Here is an 18,293-nt window from a genome sequence, read left to right on the forward strand (position 1 = left end):
ATGGGAATGTATTCTAAGTTCTACGAGGCCAGGACTGTGTCAGTCTTGTTCACCGTTGTCCTACACACCTCTTGACGTTTAGAAGGTGCTCAACTAATAATAACTGAACAAATTCAAGGGGACAAAAAGACTTCTACCTTGGGGAAAAATAATGTAAAAGTGGATTTGGTGCTTTTTCTTCACTAAATGGTTTGACAAAAAATATCCCTATGAGATGAAATTAATGTGTGAATTATATAGCAAACTCCAGGAGATAGTGAAGGACAGGGAAGCCTGGCGTGCTGCAGGTCATGGGATTGCAAAGGGTTGGACATGACTTAGCCACTGAACACCAACATAACCCGCTAAATTTATTCTTTCAAATATTTATTGAGTGTCTCTTACCGCCAGGTATTTCTCTAATTGCTTGAGGTAGAATACTGTACTATATTATGCTAGATTGGCAGGTATTAATCAAATAATTTGTTAGTAGAACATAAGATTAGAGGATATAGAATTGAGGGTGGGGGATGCTACTTTAAGCAGGATGGTCAGTGAAGGTGTCGCTGAGATAACACTGAGTGAAGTGCAGGAGTATGCAGATATCTGGAAGAGTCTTTCAGAGGGGCAGCAAGATCATCAGCCTTGGGATGAGGAAGTTCCTAAAATGCTTGAGGAATAGCAGTAGCAAGAAGGCAATGTTAAGAAGAGCATGGTTAAGCAAGAGGGAGAATACCAGAAATCCTCCCATTTGCTTAAGATATGAGGTTGGAGAGACAACTAAAGACCAGACTACATGGCTCTGCCGGCCACTGTACGGATTTGATATTTGAAAATAAGTGTCTTGGGAAGCACTGGATGGCTGTGGGCAGGAAAGTGATATGGTGGGATTAACTCTGTAAAGTGGTCACTCTAAACGCTGTATGAGGGTGGAGATGGAAGCGAGGAGGCCAGTTAAGAGGTTCTTGCAGCAGCCCAGACTGAAGGCGATGGCGGCCTGGCTGATGGGAGCTGTGGAGGTGGTGAGATAGGCTACAGGCAAGGGATGTGGAGAGAGTCAAGATACTTGTTGCCCTTAGTAACTGAGTAAATGATGCTGTCATTTCTAGAGTTAAGGAAAGACCGAGGGGAAGAGCAGGTTTGGCAAGGGGTGGAGAGTGGAGAGGCCAAGGTTTCACTTTTGAATATTAAATTTCAAATGCCTTTCAGACATTCACATGGAGATACCAAGTAGGCAATTGGCCACATAAGTGTGGTGTTCAGAAAAGTTGGGACTGGGCATGTGAACTTGGGAATGGGTGACATAAACTCCAGAAGGAAATGCCTCTTGTAACTCTAGTTTGTTCTTCATCCGCTCCACAGGGCATGACCTCAGGCCACTTAGGGCAGATGGGCATCCACCAGATTCAGAATGACCTTGGAACTGAGACACCATCAAAATCCCCAGATCAGAGGCCAAAGCACCATGCATCCGTCCTGTCCTGATGGATGGAAGAAACGGGGGAAGTCCCCTGGCACCCTTTACTTCAGGCTTTTCACATCTAAAATGACAATAATTTCATCCACTACTTGGTTCTCCTCAAAAAAAAAAAAAAAAAAAAAAAAACATAGAGATAAGATTCTATGCACACGATAGTGAAAAGTTGCCAACACCTGGAAGAAGTCCATGACCGGAAGTCAAGGGGAGGGAGATGTGTTTGTACTGAGATGATCAAGTCCTTGAGGGAAGGCTCTGTCTTCGGACTGCCATCCTCTGTGGAACGCTGATACAAGGTCCACTCAGCCACTGCTGCTGACTCTCTGTCTATACTTAAGGAATGAATACTTCTTCATTCTAAGCCACCAAGGGGAAGCTGACATAACGTATGGATAATAGCAAACACATCTTAAGGCCTCCATTCCTGTCCCTCTCCTATCAGCTTTCCACTGCCTCTAGAAAGATCTTTCTATAAAATCATGTCACTTTCTTTCTTAAACCCTTCCAGTGATATCTCATGGCCTTAGGGGCAAAATCTGAACTTCCTAGCATTACTTATAAAACTCTACATGATCTGGTCCTTACCTACCACTTCTGCCTTATCTATCGTTGCTTTTAAAACTGTATACCACACTCCAGGTGTTAACCATTTCCCTAACTGGCTTTTGGGGAAACACTCTTTTGTGTTGTATCTCCTTAGAATGACCCTCCCTGCCTCAACCGCCTGCTACTGCTAAGTTGCTTCAGTCGTGTCCGACTCTGTGCGACCCCATAGACAGCAGCCCACCAGGCTCCCCCGTCCCTGGGATTCTCCAGGCAAGAACACGCCAGTGGGTTGCCATTTCCTTCTTCAGCCTCAACCACCTAGAGAACCTCAAAACCCCAGTTCAAGATTTTCCTTCTCTGTGAAGAATTTCTAGACCCCACTAAGTAAAAAATCTCTCCTTTGTCTGAACCAGTACCACGCTTAATCTCTCCATGATACACTATCACACCACAAGGCAGTCATTTAGAAAAAACCCACCTCCTCCACTAGACTGTGGGCTCCTTTGGGAGAGCAACCTAAGAGGTTATCATCTCCCTGTTCTCTGAACCTGATCCAGAACTAGGCAAGAAGCAAAAACTTAATACATTTTGGCTAAATGAAGTAAATTGAAGGGTTAGAATATAAGAGTCCAGAACAAAGCCTGTCTCTAGGAATAAAGCTGGAAGGTCAGTGAATATTAGAAAAACTCATGGTGAAAAACAAATAATCCAATAAAAAAAATCAGCAGAAGATCTGAGTGGATGTTTCTCCAAAGAAGATATACAGATAGCCAACAGACACACGAAAAAAATGTTCAACATCACTAATTATTAGAGAAAGACAAACTAAAACTACAACTGAGGTATCACCTCACACCAGTCAGAATGGCCATCATCAAAAAGTCTACAAATAAATGCTGGAGAGGGTGTGGAGAAAGGGGAAACCTCTTACACTGTTGGTGGAAATGTAAACTGGTAACAGCCACTATGGAGAACAGTATGGAAGTTTCTTAAACTAAACAGAGTTATCATATGATCCTGCAATCCCACACCTAACCTGGAGAAAATTATAATTTAAAAAGATACATGCACCCCATGTTCATAGCACCACTATTTATAACAATCAAGGCATGAACACAATCTAATATTTGACAGAACAATGGATAAAGAAAAGATGGTATATGTATAATTAAATATTACTCAGCTCAATGAAAAATATTACTTTTTCATAAAATCAAGAATGAAAAAATGCCATTTGCAGCAATATGGATGGACCTAGAGATTATTATACTAAGTGAGGTCAGACAGAAAAATACAAATATCATATGATTCTGCTAATATGTAGAATCTAAAAAATTATATTAATGAACTTATTTAAAAAACAGAAATAAATCCTCTGACTTATTGTTACCCAAGGGGAGGGGAGGGATAAATTAAGAGTTTGGGATTAACATATATACACCATTATATGTAGAATGCATAATCACAAGGACCTACTGTATAGCACAGGAAACTATACTCAATATTTTGCAATAACCTGTAAGGGAAAAGAATCTGAAAAAGAATACATTTTATACATATATATATGTGTGTATATATATATACATATACATATATATATATATATATATATATACATACAGGTACGCATGCAGTCCACGGGGTTGCAGAGTTGGACATGGTTGAGCGACTGAACTGAACATGTATATATATATACACGTAAAACTGAATCATTTTGCTGTATGCCTGAAACTAACACAATATTGTAAACCTACTATACTTCAATTTAAAAAGAAAACCATCAACGAACACTCAAGGTCATCCAGCTGAAGTTAACAAGATGCATGCTGGGGCTTGGTGGCATCATGCCTGTCAGGAGAGTGAATTAGTTTGAACCAGTGTCAGGCTGTCATGAGCTCTATTTGCCTGAGTAATAATAATTTGTACGCCTCTCTTACGGAGGGCTTCCTTAGGCTCATATTTGAGTCCCATGGGCTTTTGAAGGGGGCTGGACTTAGCCATGGAGACAGGGCTCGCCCTTGCCAATCCTACCGTGGTCTCTGGTCCACAGGATCACTGGAGGGCCCATGGCACAGCTTCTATGGGGGTAGCACAGCGGATGTCCTCAGAGTGTATTTGAGTGACCCCAAGGTCTGTGCCTACCATACTGGGTACAAGGATGATGCAACCCTGCTGACCCCGAGTGATCTTAACCTGGTGAGGCTTCAACAGAGCCCAACGCGTCTGCCTGCAGTCAGACTGGACGGCTGGCCACACTAACAGAATGACCATGACCCTGAGACACATCAGTTGCTGGAACAATGTTCCTACCTGGCCCATCACTCTTGACTCTTTGAAAAGGAGGCACTGTGTGTTACCCGGGGTAGAAACAGGGTAGGTGGATCACGGTGATGAGCGTTCTTGCTCATGCTGGCAGTTTCTGACCAGGATCTTGTCATCGTCTGTGACCTACCTGAATCAGATGAGCTGCGCTCTCTGGGCTGCCGTACCGAAGGTCATGCCCATTGATGGCTAACACACGGTCATTTTCCTCCAGCTGGCCGTGTCTGTCTGCCACGCCACCGTCCAGCACGTTGAAAATAAACACCCCAGGTTCATCCACCTTGCGCACCAGTTTTATTCCAAGCTGCTCCTCCGGGCTGCTTTTGTTGAGGATCACGTGGAAACTGTCATCCCGGGGCCCGTAAGCATCCAGGGGCTGTTCGTCGGTCCTGCTCCGGAACTTCCGCTCCCGGAGCACCGTCAACCGCAGCACGTGGCACGGCTGCCGCAGGAGGCGCAGGGCGTAGTTGTGCCGGACGTTGCTGATGTCCATCCCGTTGACCTGGAGGAGGGGAGCGCCACCGAGCCATCAGCTTCACCTGCCACAGTCCTGCCTGAAAGGCCCTGCCTACAGACCCGCCAGGGCCCTTCCAAAAGGAGCACTCGGCTCCGTCACCTTCTCTGTCCAAATGCCCAAATACCCCCATCTTCCAACAGGACTTGTAACCCAGCTTCCCTCCCGTTATCTGCACACCTTTTCAACTGTCTGTCTCCGCAGACAGAATCTTTTCTCAGCCCTGTCCTTACATAGGCCCTCGAGTTTATTTATACAGTCCTAACTCTCCTCTCTGTTGCTTGCTAAACTTATTTTTTGGCTGAGGGAGGAAGGAAAAGGAAGAAAAAGTGGGAAAAGGCCAAAGAAGAAAAGAAAATTTTTGATTAATGATTACGTTAAAGTGCTATTTAAATCAAACTAGTTGACATTTTCTTTCCAAACATCTTCTCCAAATGAATTTTTCTCCCTAGGTCACCTGTACTGGAATTTCTAGGCTTCATTGGGTGTGTGTGTGTGTGTGTGTGTGTGTGTGTGTGTGAGACACAGAGAATGTGTGTGTACATACATGTATTTGTGTTTTGGCAAGTGTGTGAATGTGTGTGACAGTGTGTACATCTGTGAAGTCTCTAGGTGGTCTCCTACAAGGTCTTTTGCCCATGTTCTCAACAAAAGAGAAAAAAAAATCTCTGTGCTATTTCAAATGAACTGATGTAAATGGAAGCTACTAGGCTCTTTTACTGAAAGGCTGGGTCTCTTTATTAAACTGCTTAAATGTCCTCCAGCTCGGCCCACTCATTTGTGCCTCACCAGTAATCTGTGGGACTGATGCTGTGTGGGGCTTTCTGGTTTTAATTACTCTAGGCAGACCCAGCCTCAAGGCTTCGGCCCACAGTGGTGGTCACTGCTTGGGAACAAAATAATTTCACAGCAGCACTGCACCCTGTTCTTAAGGAAGGAGGCCCCACAGAAGAGAAACAACCTTCTTGAATTTCTATGGTTTGGGAAGATTTCTTGCACTTGCAGCCAACTGTTAGAAGAGTCGCGGAGCGAGATTTTCCCGGGCCTGCCTGCCGCGTACAATTGCCTGTCTTCTGCTGCATCTCCAGGGATGCACAGAGGCTCCTTCGTGCATGGACAAGGCTCAGAACCATTGCTCAAGCACAGGTAAGCTCAAAGACCTTGCTCTCCTCCGTCATCTTATCCCATGTCCAGTTTTCCCCATCACACCCAGGCCAAGAGAAAGTCAGGGTCGCCTGCTAAACAGTCCTGGCAGCTTTTTTGCTTGCAAGTGCCAGCTGAAGGCCACAAGAATCAAAATGTTTTCCTTATGCAACCCTCCCAGGCAGCATAGCTTCCATAGAACTGGAGGAAAGCCATACAGAATGTTGCTAATTGCATGGCCAACCATCCCCCGAGGTTGATGGGCCCTGCCTCGTACTCCATCTCCGAGGCCAGTGGGAATATCAGTGTTTCTACAATAACTGCTTCAAATTCTTTCTCCTCTTATCCCAAAAAATAAGAATTCCTTTGCCAGAGAAATAGCACATAATGTGTTAGGAGCTGGCCTGTCAACAACCCAGAAGGGATAGGATGAAACTGTCATCTGAGGGTCAGACAGGAAATATATGACCAAGGGAGGGATTTTTCCTTATCGCTTTTGGCACATGTTAGACTTCTGTCTGATAAACAACTCTTCCTTTGTCCTTTCTCTTCGTCTGAAAATTCTTCCCGAGCATCCTTACCCTCAGCCAAGCCTCAGAGGACAGTAATGCCCAAGGCGTTCTGTTCCACCACCTGTCTCCCCTGGAATGTCTGTGGGTTGGCAGAATAGCTTAGGGATTTTTTTTTCCTTTGGTGAAGGGTCATTAAGCTATAGGAAATTTACTTTAGGGGAGTGTGTGAATGTGAGTGATTAGATAAAATAGAAAATGTTCCAGTAATCTGCTCTAAAAACAACTTAAGAAGATATATGCTGCAGTTTTATATTGTTTTATGTTATTGTTACTTAAGAGTAGGAGAAAGGGGTAGGAGAGGAAGAATTAGCAGGGAGGCAAAGAAGGGAGAGAAAAGACTGAAGAGGTGGAGAAAGTAAGGGGACGGGGAGACAGGAGAGCAGAGACAAAATGATAGAGAGATAGTATTTATACAGAGAGAAAGAGATCAGAAGAACAAGACAGACAGAAGGGTTAGGGACCTACTGCAAATTACTAATCTTCTACAGAGAGTCGTATCAACCTAATAGCTATGGAAAGTGACTGTTCCACATTTATGTGAGTGTTTTACTTATCTGTCCAACCACTCACCCATCATAACCCTAACCCGTGCATCCAGGGATTTGCTCAGAAGTGACTCTTATTAAGCCCATTATCATGGCTCCTCTACCTTTAGGATGATGTCTCCTGGCAGGAGCCGGCCATCTCTGGCTATCACCCCATCACGATAAATGTGCTGGACAATGATATGGACCAGCGGGGTTTCACTGCCTCCCACAAGCCTAATGGAGAGATTTTCATTGGGATCCATTCGATTGATCTTGATGCTGGTAATTTCACCATCTGGAATCAGGTGATACAACCTTGGAAAGACTAAAATGGACAAAGAATGTTTATTTAAGACACCCACCAACGGCCATTTCCAACCACTTCTCTTCTTGCCAGGCTTTTGGTTCCAGCCAAACTAAACTATTCATCATTCTTTGTACATGTTTTCCATCTTCCTGCCTCTGAGCCAGCATAAGTTTCTCTGCCTGGAATGTTTTCCATCCTAGGCCTAAACCCAATTTTTCCTTCAAGGCCTGCATGAAATGATCCCTTCCAATTAAACTCTGCCCTCCTCCCTCCACCCCTGCTGTCTCTCAATTTCCTATTTCCCACAAAGCTGTATTTCTCAGGGCACTGAGCCTTCTGTTACTATTATTATTACTCATGCCCATTTCTTATACTCACCATTGCACTCTCAGACCTTGTTTCTTAGGTCTGTGCACAGATCTCTGTACATAGGAGACTTTTTGGTGTTTATTGAGCAAAGAGGAATGAATGAACAGTCATTATGGAATGGACCACAGTTTGATCACTTACTTATCAAGGGGAAAAAACAGAACAAACCTATTCTGCTCTTTCAGATCATTTTGAAGATTTCCCCCTGGGAGGCCCTGCCTTTCAGTCTCAATGAAAAGCAGGCTCTCTACCCACCTGTGCTGTCAGTGAAGGGAAGTCAAACGGCTTAATTTATAATCAGGAAAAGCGGCCCCAGGCCCAGCTGGTGGTGTCAACGGGTTCATCCCTGATCAGCTTGCATTGTTGAATTCAGAGCCAGAAGGAGATTCAGAGATCTAGGCTGGGGTTTCCAAACCTTACCTTTTCACTGAGGACCCTTCCCCTGGGAAGTCTTTCACAGGTTCCCCTGCCCCCATCCCCTGAACCCACACACAGAAGACCATTTCCAGCTGTGCAGTTTGACAGCCATCAGTCCAGTTCAGATGCTCAGTCGTGTCCGACTCTTTGTGAACCCATGAACCGCAGCACGTCAGGCCTCCCTGTTCATCACCAACTCCCAGAGTTCACCCAAACCCATGTCCATCGAGTTGGTGATGCAATTCAACCATCTCATCCTCTGTCATCCCCTTCTCCTCCTGCCTTCAATCTTTCCCAGCATCAGGGTCTTTTCTAATGAGTCAGCTCTTCGCATCAGGTGGCCAAAGTATTGGAGTTTCAGCTTCAGTATCAGTCCTTCCACTGAACACCCAGGACTGATCTCCTTTAGGATGGACTGGTTGGATCTCCTTGCAGTCCAAGGGACTCTCAAGAGTCTTCTCCAACACCACAGTTCAAAAGCATCAATTCTTTGGCGCCCAGCTTTCTTTATAGTCCAACTCTCACATCCATATGTGACTACTGGAAAAACCATAGCCTTGACTAGACAGACCTTTGTTGACAAAGTAACGTCTCTGCTTTTTAATATGCTTTCTAGGTTGGTCATAACTTTCCTTCCAAGGAGTAAGTATCTTTTAATTTCATGGCTGCAATCACCATCTGCAGTGATTTTGGAGCCCCAGAAAATAAAGTCAAGCCTTTATTTCACAAGTGAGGATGCGTGAGCTGGGAGAACAGAACATGACCGGCTGGAGGTGGCAGTTTAGCGGTGTCCCCAGAAGCGGGTCAGAACCTGGGGCTCCTGTTAGGCTCCCTGCTTCACAGCTGGCAACAGGCCCACAGGGGACTTGCTCTATAGACACACACTCTACTGAGCCAGCAGTGCCAGCTGGCGTGGTTCTCCGCCTCGATGGGAATAGACGGGTACAGAGGCAACACCAGCTGGCCACACGACACCCAGCGTGGCAGGAGCCACAACTCTTCCCCAGATGCTGGAGGCTGGAGTCTGGACATTGAAGGTGGGGTTACTTTTGTCTTCTGGAGCTGCTGACAGCAGCCATTGCCCTAAGATTCTCCCTTCATTATATCACTGGGAAAGATCAAAACTGTAGGCCTAGTTCTACATAAAACACTCTTTGTGACTATTTTCAAAACCCATGACCTTAGTCCATTTTCCCTAATAAACTCCAAGCTCACTAACAAGTACTCAACTCTCTAGAAACAATACAGAAAGAATTAAAATTATTTCTAAGTACTATAGAGCATGATAAACAAAGAAATTTAGTGGCCAGAGGAAGCCAGAGACATTGTAAATGTGGGCCCTTGACTGCCGTTGGGATTTGATTTAATGTAAGCAATTGGGCTTTGTTGTAAGGCTGTGGGCAGCAGTCTTCATCTGTCAGCTCCTGGTGCTAACAGTGCTTGGGTGATCAAGTTCAATTAATGTCTAAACTGCTTTGATTACCTTAAGTAGGCGTTATCCACAAGTATTTGTTGGAACAGGTCTGGTGACAAGGGGATGGAAGTTCTTTTAAAAAATCATTTTGAGCTAAGAAAGATTTGGAAATAATCATCAAAGCTGCTGATTTTTGCTCCTCTCCCCCTCCCTTTCTACACTACTCCCAACAGAGTTACAAAAACCATGCTCCCAAATCTAAACCAATCAAGGCCGTTTGTTTTGATAGTCTGAAAGGACATACTCAGTCATTGTTGAAAATGTTAATTACAGCCACAATAATGAGACCTTCAAGAGTTAATGAAATTTTTAATTCCCACTCGGTGCTGGTCTGAAAAGAAACAGTTGTCCAATATTGTGTCCTTACTTAAGGACCAAGGAATATAGTATCATTTACCAAGTGTTTATTATATGCTGACCATTCAGCTAAGCAATTTGCATGTTTTGTTTGTTTAGTCTTCACAATAAGATTGAGATTAAGATTGGAACTAGGTTATTATTATCCCTGTTTTTTTTAGATGATGAGATGCTAAAGCTTACAGGAGTCAAGTAAACCATCCAGGTCATATGACTGATAAATATTAAAGCCAACCTCTTTACCGATATGAAAATGATGGATAAACCATGGAAGTTCACCACACTAACCATGGGTTACTGAAGCAATGAGACCCTAAGGTCATTTTTCAAATCTCTGTTACCTCACAAATCTTGTACCAACCTCACTGAATCTTAGTCCCTCCCCCATTGTGAAGTAGTAGGTCCTGGAGCAGAAAAGGAAATTTCATTCTCTCCCATGCAAAGCCCCTGCACACATCATGTAGCTGCAGTCTTCATCTTTGTGAAATAAAGTTTCGATTCTGCTATAACTCGATGCAAAAGCACTCAGGTGTGTTCGCTGCCCCAAGTCAAGACTCCTAAATGGCCTCCAGCACTCTTCTAATCCAGCTTTAACCTCATCTTCCCCAACTTCCCAACACACAGTCAAGATCCCAGTGCCCGTCAGGTCATAACTGCCCCTTAAACATGGACTACACTGTCCCATTGGGAAGTCTCTTCTGGTGGCCCCCATTTTCATTTATTTATATCTCCCTCTTCATGGTATTTTATTTTCTGTTGGTCTTGAATGAACCCCTTGGAACCAGGAACTAGATTTTGTAATCTTTGTATAAAAGTCCTCCGTGCATCCTAAGCTGCTTCAGTTGTGTCTGGCTCTTTGTGACCCTGTGGACTGTAGCCTGCCAGGCACCTCTCTCCATGGGATTCCCTAGGCAACAACACCAGAGTGGGCTGCCATTTCCTTCTCCAGGGGATCTTCCTGACCCAGGGATTGAAGCTGTATTTCCCTGTCTCCTGCATTGGCAGGCAGTTTCTTATATAAAATCACTGAACCTAAATATATAAACAGCTCATGCAATTCTATAAAAAAAAAACCCAAATAACCTGATTTAAAAAGGGGAGAAGATACAAATAGGTATTTTCCTAAAGAAGACATACAGCTGGCCAACAGGCATATGGAAAGATGCTCAACATTGTTAATCACCTCACACCTGTCAGAATGGCTATCATCAAAAATTCTTCAAATAACAAATGTTGGTGAGGATGAAGAGAAAAGGGAACAGTGGTACACTGTTGGTGGGAATGTAAACTGATGCAGCCACTACAGAAAACAATATGGAGGCTTTCAAACAACTAAAATCAGAACTATCATATGATCCAGCAATTTCATTTCTGGGTATACATCCAAAGAAAACAAACATTAATCTGAAATGATACATGGACTCCAATGTTCACAGCAGCACTATTTACCAAGATAACCAAGAGGTGGAAGCAACCTAAGTGTCCATCAACAGATGAAAAAAGATGTGGTATGTATACCGGAATACTACTCAGCCATAAAAAGAATGGACTTCTGCTATTTACAACAGTGTAGAGGGACCTGAGGATTTTATGCTAAGTAAAATAAGTCAGATAGAAAAATACAAATACTTTATGTTATCACTTCCATGTGGAATCTGGAAAATGAAAACAAACAAAAAAACAGATCCACATATATAGAGATCAAACTAGTATGTACTCAGTGGGGAGAGGGAAACACAACAGGGAAAAAGGTATAAACTGCTTATGCAAAATAAGCAAGCTATAAGGAAATATTGTACAGCACAGTGAATATAGTCAATATTTTATAATTACTTTAAATGGAGTAGAATCTATAAAAACAATGAATCACTATGTTGTGCATCTGAAACTAATACAATATTGCAAATCAACTATACTTCAGTTTTAAAAAAGCACAAAGCTCAGGCCAATGTCCTACACATAGTAATCTCTTATTTTTAAAAGTTTCTGCAATAAACATGCAAATCAGTCTTATTCAGGCAAGAGAAAACTTTATGTGGAATGGAATTAAGGAGGCTTTAATAAGAGGGAAGACTGGCAGAAAGGAAGTTATAATCCTTTTATTCATTGCAGAAACATTCGGTGAAAACTATTATGTACTAGATACTGTGCTTGGCCTTGAGAAAACAAAGACTTAGATAAAGAACCCCTGCCCCCACTGGTAGAGTTACAATAAAAGGTGACATTGCTGTAACAGAGATGCAGGTGCTTTAAGAACACAAAGGGGAGAGGGCTGGGGCAGTCACAGAGGGCTCCCAGGAGGAGGCAAAGCCCATGCTGAGCCTGGAAAGAGAAATCAGGATGCCAGCTGAAGGCAAGGAAGAGGACAGGTTGGACAGCAACATGGAAGTGAGAGAAAGACAGTGTGTACACGACGGCAGTGAGCACAGTGAGCGCATGTAGTGTATGTACAGGATAAGAGAGGTAAGAAGGGGTCTTATACAACTGCTCAAAGTTCTCTGAGAACATGATAAAGACAGACGTTTGGGGTTTACCCCCCAACCTTGAGAGGGCTTCCCTGGTGGCTCAGAGGGAAAAGAATCTGCCTGCAATGCAGGAGACCCAGGTTCGATCCCTGGGTTGGGAAGATCCCATGGAGAAGGGCATGGCAACCCACTCCAGTATTCTTGCCTGGAGAATCCCATGGACAGAGGAGCCTGGTGGGCTACAGTCCATGGGGTCTCAAAGACTCGGACATGGCTGAGCGACTAGTACGTTCACTTTCTTTCACTCCCCAACCTTGAAGGAGCGGAGGGCACTTTAATCCAGTGAGTAAACGAGTGGGCTCTGGAGCCAGAGAACACAAATTAAAATCCCAGGACTGCCATTTTCCAGTTGGGTGACTTCGGGCTAGTTACCCAGTCTCTCTAAATCTTGGTTTCTTCTGTAAACTGAGAATCACAATCCCCATCTCTTATCATTGCGAACTTTAAATGCCTTAGAGCACTACCTGGCACCCAAGAAAGCTCAAAAGACTTCTTTTAGTTATTATTGTTACTGCTATGAAGTTCTAGGGTAAGATGAAAATAAAAGGACAGGACAGTATTTTCTCAGCTCCATTTATGTTGAAAAAAAGATATAGAATCTAAGATCCAGAAACTTTCTTTGCATGAATTTTAGAACCACATTATTCGGATTCCAACTTCAGAAGGGGCGAACTAAGCAACTGCCTGGTACCTCAGTTTCCTCATCTATAAAACAGGGATGATAATTGTAGCTCCCTCATAGAGTTGTTGAGGAGTACATGAATTAATACATAGAAAACCCTCAGAGTCACGTATCACACAAGGTGGTAATAAGAATAAATACTCATATAGCATTTACTATGTGCCAGGCTCTGTTCTAACTGCTCTTCATTAACCATATTATTCTTTATATACACTAAGCTAAGACCTGACAGTAAGGGTTCCAAAATCTTTTCCCTCAATCTATGTAAAAAGAGAACAATAGGGACTTTCCTGATGGTCCAGTCATTGGGAATCTGCCTTCCAATGCAGGGGATGACCCCTGGTTCAGGAGCTAAGATCGCATGTGTGCTGGAGCAACTACGGCCATGCAGAAGTAGAGAAGCCCGTGAGCCGCAGTAAGTACCCAATGTAGCCAGAAGAAAATGGGTGGGGGGGGGGGGAGTAATTTGTGCCTCTGGTTACTTATATAAGAAGTAGGGTAATCAAGGTAAAAAATATTTATGCCCTTGGGAAGAGAGGTGTCATAGAAAGTGAGGTCTAGTCCCATCGTCATCACCCCTGGAGTCATTCTGGAAGCCCAGGCCACGCCCAGCCTCATGGGGAAGTAACTTACCATCAAGGACAGTGGTGTTTTCAGAATCCTCTCGTCCCTGATCAGCTTGGCTGACAACCGTACTTCCACTCTTTGTCCTTCGAAGAACACTCAAGGCTCGGTTTATTTTTTTAAAGGATCTGCTTCTGATGGTGGATCGCTCAAAGGGCCGTGCTGAAGACAAGAGAAAAAAAGGTCTTTATGGACACAGCTGGTAAGACACACAACGGAATGCAAACGGTGATTACTTCTAGGTGGTGGGACGATACAATTTGCTTATCTGTATGTTCTCAGTTTTCTACAATGAAATATGGATGGTTTATTTAAAATCTGCTTGTCTTTTTTTGCTAGGCCGGATGGAATATAACAGCACTTTTCTCGAGTTGCCTAGGCGGGAAGGTATGGACGCCGCAGGAGTGATGAATCACCAGGTCTAACTTCAACTCCTTTCACCAAGTCAGATTACACACGTTTCCAATGATCTCAAGTCCTCGTGGTTTCATTTCACTTTGGAGAACTGGACGTTGGGTTGCGGCCAAAACTACCAGAACGATTTCCTCTTAAACAAAACATTTCTAGGACTGTCCACACTGACCGTTTCTCAGAGGGCAGTCCCACGGCGGAGGAGCCCATTCCCGGACAACCACCCGTTTGACTCACCCCTTGTTCGGTTGCTCCGGCCAGAGTCCAGGGGGCTGTTTGGCTGACCGTCCTCGGCTGTGGACACGTAGGCAGGGTTGTCCAGGCCAGGCTCATCTGTCATCAAGGAGACGGTGGGGACTGTGGAAATCTCTGGGGACAGTGCTGCTGCTGTGAGGCTGGCGCTGCCATCTGAGCAGCCATCCTGCGAGCGCCTCTTCCTGTCTTTGGTGAGGCCGTAGTGGGAGGCACCCTTGCAGCTGCAAGAAAGCCAGAAGGAGGTCAGAGAAGGCTTTCCGCGCTGCTCAACTGGGCCTCTCCCAGTGCGCGGGCCTGCTGCCCTCGGGAACTGGTCTGCTCCCCCCGGTCCCCCTCTCTTTGCACATGGAGGTAAGTCAATATACACTTGCCAATCAAACGAACGAACAACTCGAGAGAACAGTTTTTAAAATTTGTTTATTGCCTTTTATTGAAACACTCTCTATCCTGGTGCTTGAAATGCAAACTGTGAGCATTGTCATGGGGTCACAAAGACTAGGGCTTGAGGCTGGCTATCTTCAACTATTTGAACGTGGTAATTCCTTCTTGCTGGGGTTTATCTTGACCATGAAAGCCCTTAGTCACCCTCTCAGCTCTTTCTTTCGGGTTTAGTTTCCCAAACCACTGAACATAAACACAAAACTTCTCCCAGATTCCATATTTAACCGTCCATGGAAATAGAATCGCCCGCATTACAAAGCCACAGGAGTTCGCTCAGCACCACGGCTCTCTGGAGGCCGGCTTGCTGGCTTCCAGTCCCCCCCTGCCTTGGGGCTGGTCTCAGAGTGGCCAGGCCTCTGAGGTGCTGGGGACTGGGGGCTCTCATGCACTAAAAACGTGCCCATCTCCTAACATTGGGAGAGTAAAACAACATTCACGGTCTTTAAAAAATAGGTCTATATCCATTCACCCTCCATGTTAAAGAGCAAGCCTAAGAGCCAGGAGACCAAGGTTTGAGTTGATCCGAGTCCATATTTTTGCTGTGAATGCCCTTCCATTGTCACTAGAAAAGTCATCCCAGCTCTTAGGTAGGCTTCGATCAGAAAATGCTGATGATTTCACCCTTCCGTTGTTGTGGTAAGGATGTAGCCAGCCACACCACTTCCCAGTGCTTATGAAGGCAGAAATCAAATGGGGGAGTCCCTTTAAGAAGTGGCCATTTGCACTTAATGGATGTTAATTTATAAATTATTTTCATCAACTCATTACAGAAAACTGGATATGGTTGAGCTATTTTAGATAACACTTTGAGAGTCTCTTTGGCTCTCAAAAGCAGCCTGCAGTTGATGTGCGCATGATTGATATGGCCTGAGAGAACCATAGAGTGAGTGGATAGAAGGGCCTCTGTCTGGATGGAAATCTTTGCTCTGAAATTTACCTAGCTGTGTCATCTGGGAAAATTTTGTTAATGTGGTTAAACTTTCTAATCTGCACATACATCTTGGTTTGCTGTGAAGTCCGCTAGATATTAGGTTTTGGCAAGAGTTTAGTATCTTGCCAGATATAGAGAAGATTCTCAACAGATTGTAGCCACTTCCATAATTAAACCATCTAAGTTGCCTGTTTTATCACATTAACTTCTTTGAGATTAGGGTGCATGGGGGATGGATGGGGTCCCAAAACTTCAGTTGCCAAGCTGCAGTCATGATGCAAATGCCATTGTCCAAGCAAGGCAAACGTGGTCAAAGGTGTCCGGCTTGTCCCTTACATGGAGTTGCATCCACTCTTGGTACTAGGCCAACAAGTTTAAATGCTGCTCATGGTCTTAGAAAAGATTACATTACAATTAAGCATTGAAATGAAAAGTAACTGTATAAATAGAAACTCAAAAACAGAGCAGTGTCATGTAAATTTGACATTGGTGAAGTAAATATTTGTCATTAGAAGGACAGCAGTTTCCAATTTTCTTGTGAAGAGACAAGCAGATGCTTTATTTGCTTAGAAGGAAAGATACCACCAAGGAGATGAAAAGTGGTGTCACATCATCCAGAAGAATGGACCTCTTTCATGCCAAACAATACGACTAGAGGGCAGGAGAGGTCTGAATGGATTTTGAAGTCTGATTTGACCAACTCATGCATTGCAAGGATATCTTTAATTGTTTTGGAATAATTTAACCAGTGACAGTTTTTAAAATTTTCTTGTTGGTACATAAAACATGATGCTTCTTATAATCAATGATGATAATTTTGTGTGGTTTTAATATTAGTAGAAAACGACTCTGATTATACAACCTGACCTACATCTTTATCTTACAGAAGATGAAATGGGCCTCTAGCTTCTCATACTAGTTTTCCCCTCCCTGAAAGAGTATAAGTTTCTTGCTTGAACTGGTGAGATTTTACTGTTTTGATGAGCCACTTTGGCTTTGAATTGTTCTGCTTAAAAATAGCAAAGTGGTTGATATGAGAAGCTCAGAAATTGGAAGAAACACTGTGTGATGGAAAAAATAAAAGCCAGCCTGCAGTTGAGCTGCTCCAAAGTCATAAACACATGAGTGGAACACTTCTCTGTAAGCCAGCAGTCTCAGACTAGCAACACATGGGAAGGAAGTTCCTAGACTATTTTGTTGGACTAGAAACAGCCTTTCTTTTCTTGGGGCAGCAATGCTCTTCACCATGTGCCCTGCCAGAGCAGGAAATGAATCTTCCAATTGGACAAATGACCGGCAAAGGCACAAGCCACGGACTTCTGAGGGGATGGAGCATATCCCAGTGGAAAAAAGTAGCATCTTGTTCTGCTGCCACATCTGTGAGGAGGGGTAAGGGATTTAAAGATCTCTGAATGCCAAGACTATGCCATTAAGAAACCACTTCTGTTTCAGATCCTTGAGGTTCCAAAGACACATTTTAGTCCAGGAAAGGAAAACATCATAAAATGGCTAAGATCACTCCCCTCTGTCCTCTATCCTTACAATAGCCAGGGAGGGCAGATTTAAACCTTCAGACTCATAAGCTTTGTATGAAACAGGTTCTGCTAAAGCGACTCATACTTGTGTAATGTTGCTTGTTTCAGCTTCTTGGATGAGCTTGAATCTGAGGCACAGGGTGATCTATGAAGGTAGCAGCTTGTACTTGCTAATTATCTCTTTTGTGTTGACTGATCCTGGGGCCTCTTGATTTACAGGCATAAGTGAGGGGAGGAGGGGGAAAGAGCTGATTAGCCTTGGCCAGTACAGGAACATATGCTGAACCCTGGGTTGTGTTCAAAGCAAACAGGATTTATTCTCCTTTTAGTTATCCTGAGCATTAAGTACTCTCAGGTGGTGATGGGTGACAGCCATGAACTTGAAGGATGAACACAAGGAACGTGGTAAACCATTTTTCGACCACTTTGGATATGCCATCTTTTTAAAGCAGCTCTGAAGATCAGTTTTGTTAATAACAGAGTTGAGATCCTGGGCTCCTATATCAAAGTGAACGGAGGCAAATCTATCTTAATATAAGAATGCTGACACTGGGGGCATGTGCCATGGAATTTTTGTCTTTTCTGCAAGGGAGAGGTGGAAGTAAGAAGAGAAAATGAACCTCCTTCTTGCAAAAATTCCTGAGTCCGTGAGTTCACTGCTCATGGGGGTTGACTGGAAGCAGGTTGGACCTTTGGTGTACTTTACAGAGACTCTGATGGGCTCAGAGCTCAGCACGAGTTGGTTTGCAGGAGTGGGCTCCTTTCTGATGACAGAATAAAAGAGGCCCTTGAGAAATCAAGCCTCAATACACTCATTATAACAGTCTGGGTAAGTGAATCACCTCTCTTTGATGCTTCAACTTCCCTCACATTCTTTCTCAGTTC

The 18,293-nt window shown here is 43.9% G+C and overlaps 1 protein-coding gene across 4 annotated transcripts in view; it reads right to left on the minus strand.

The window, feature by feature from the left end:
- Positions 1 to 18,293, minus strand: part of LNX1 (ligand of numb-protein X 1) — a 194,577-nt gene that overhangs the window by 24,163 nt on the left and 152,121 nt on the right. For all 4 annotated transcript variants that reach the window (XM_070458046.1, XM_020911316.2, XM_070458047.1 and 1 more), the window contains 4 exons: positions 14,484 to 14,722; positions 13,845 to 13,997; positions 7,203 to 7,405; positions 4,455 to 4,826 (listed from right to left, as the gene is read on the minus strand). In XM_070458046.1, coding sequence (XP_070314147.1) covers positions 4,455 to 4,826; positions 7,203 to 7,405; positions 13,845 to 13,997; positions 14,484 to 14,722 — 967 coding nt within the window. The remainder of the gene's footprint in view (positions 1 to 4,454; positions 4,827 to 7,202; positions 7,406 to 13,844; positions 13,998 to 14,483; positions 14,723 to 18,293) is intronic.

Source organism: Odocoileus virginianus, chromosome 29, assembly GCF_023699985.2.
Source record: "Odocoileus virginianus isolate 20LAN1187 ecotype Illinois chromosome 29, Ovbor_1.2, whole genome shotgun sequence".
In the NCBI taxonomy this organism is placed as follows: Eukaryota; Metazoa; Chordata; class Mammalia; order Artiodactyla; family Cervidae; genus Odocoileus; species Odocoileus virginianus.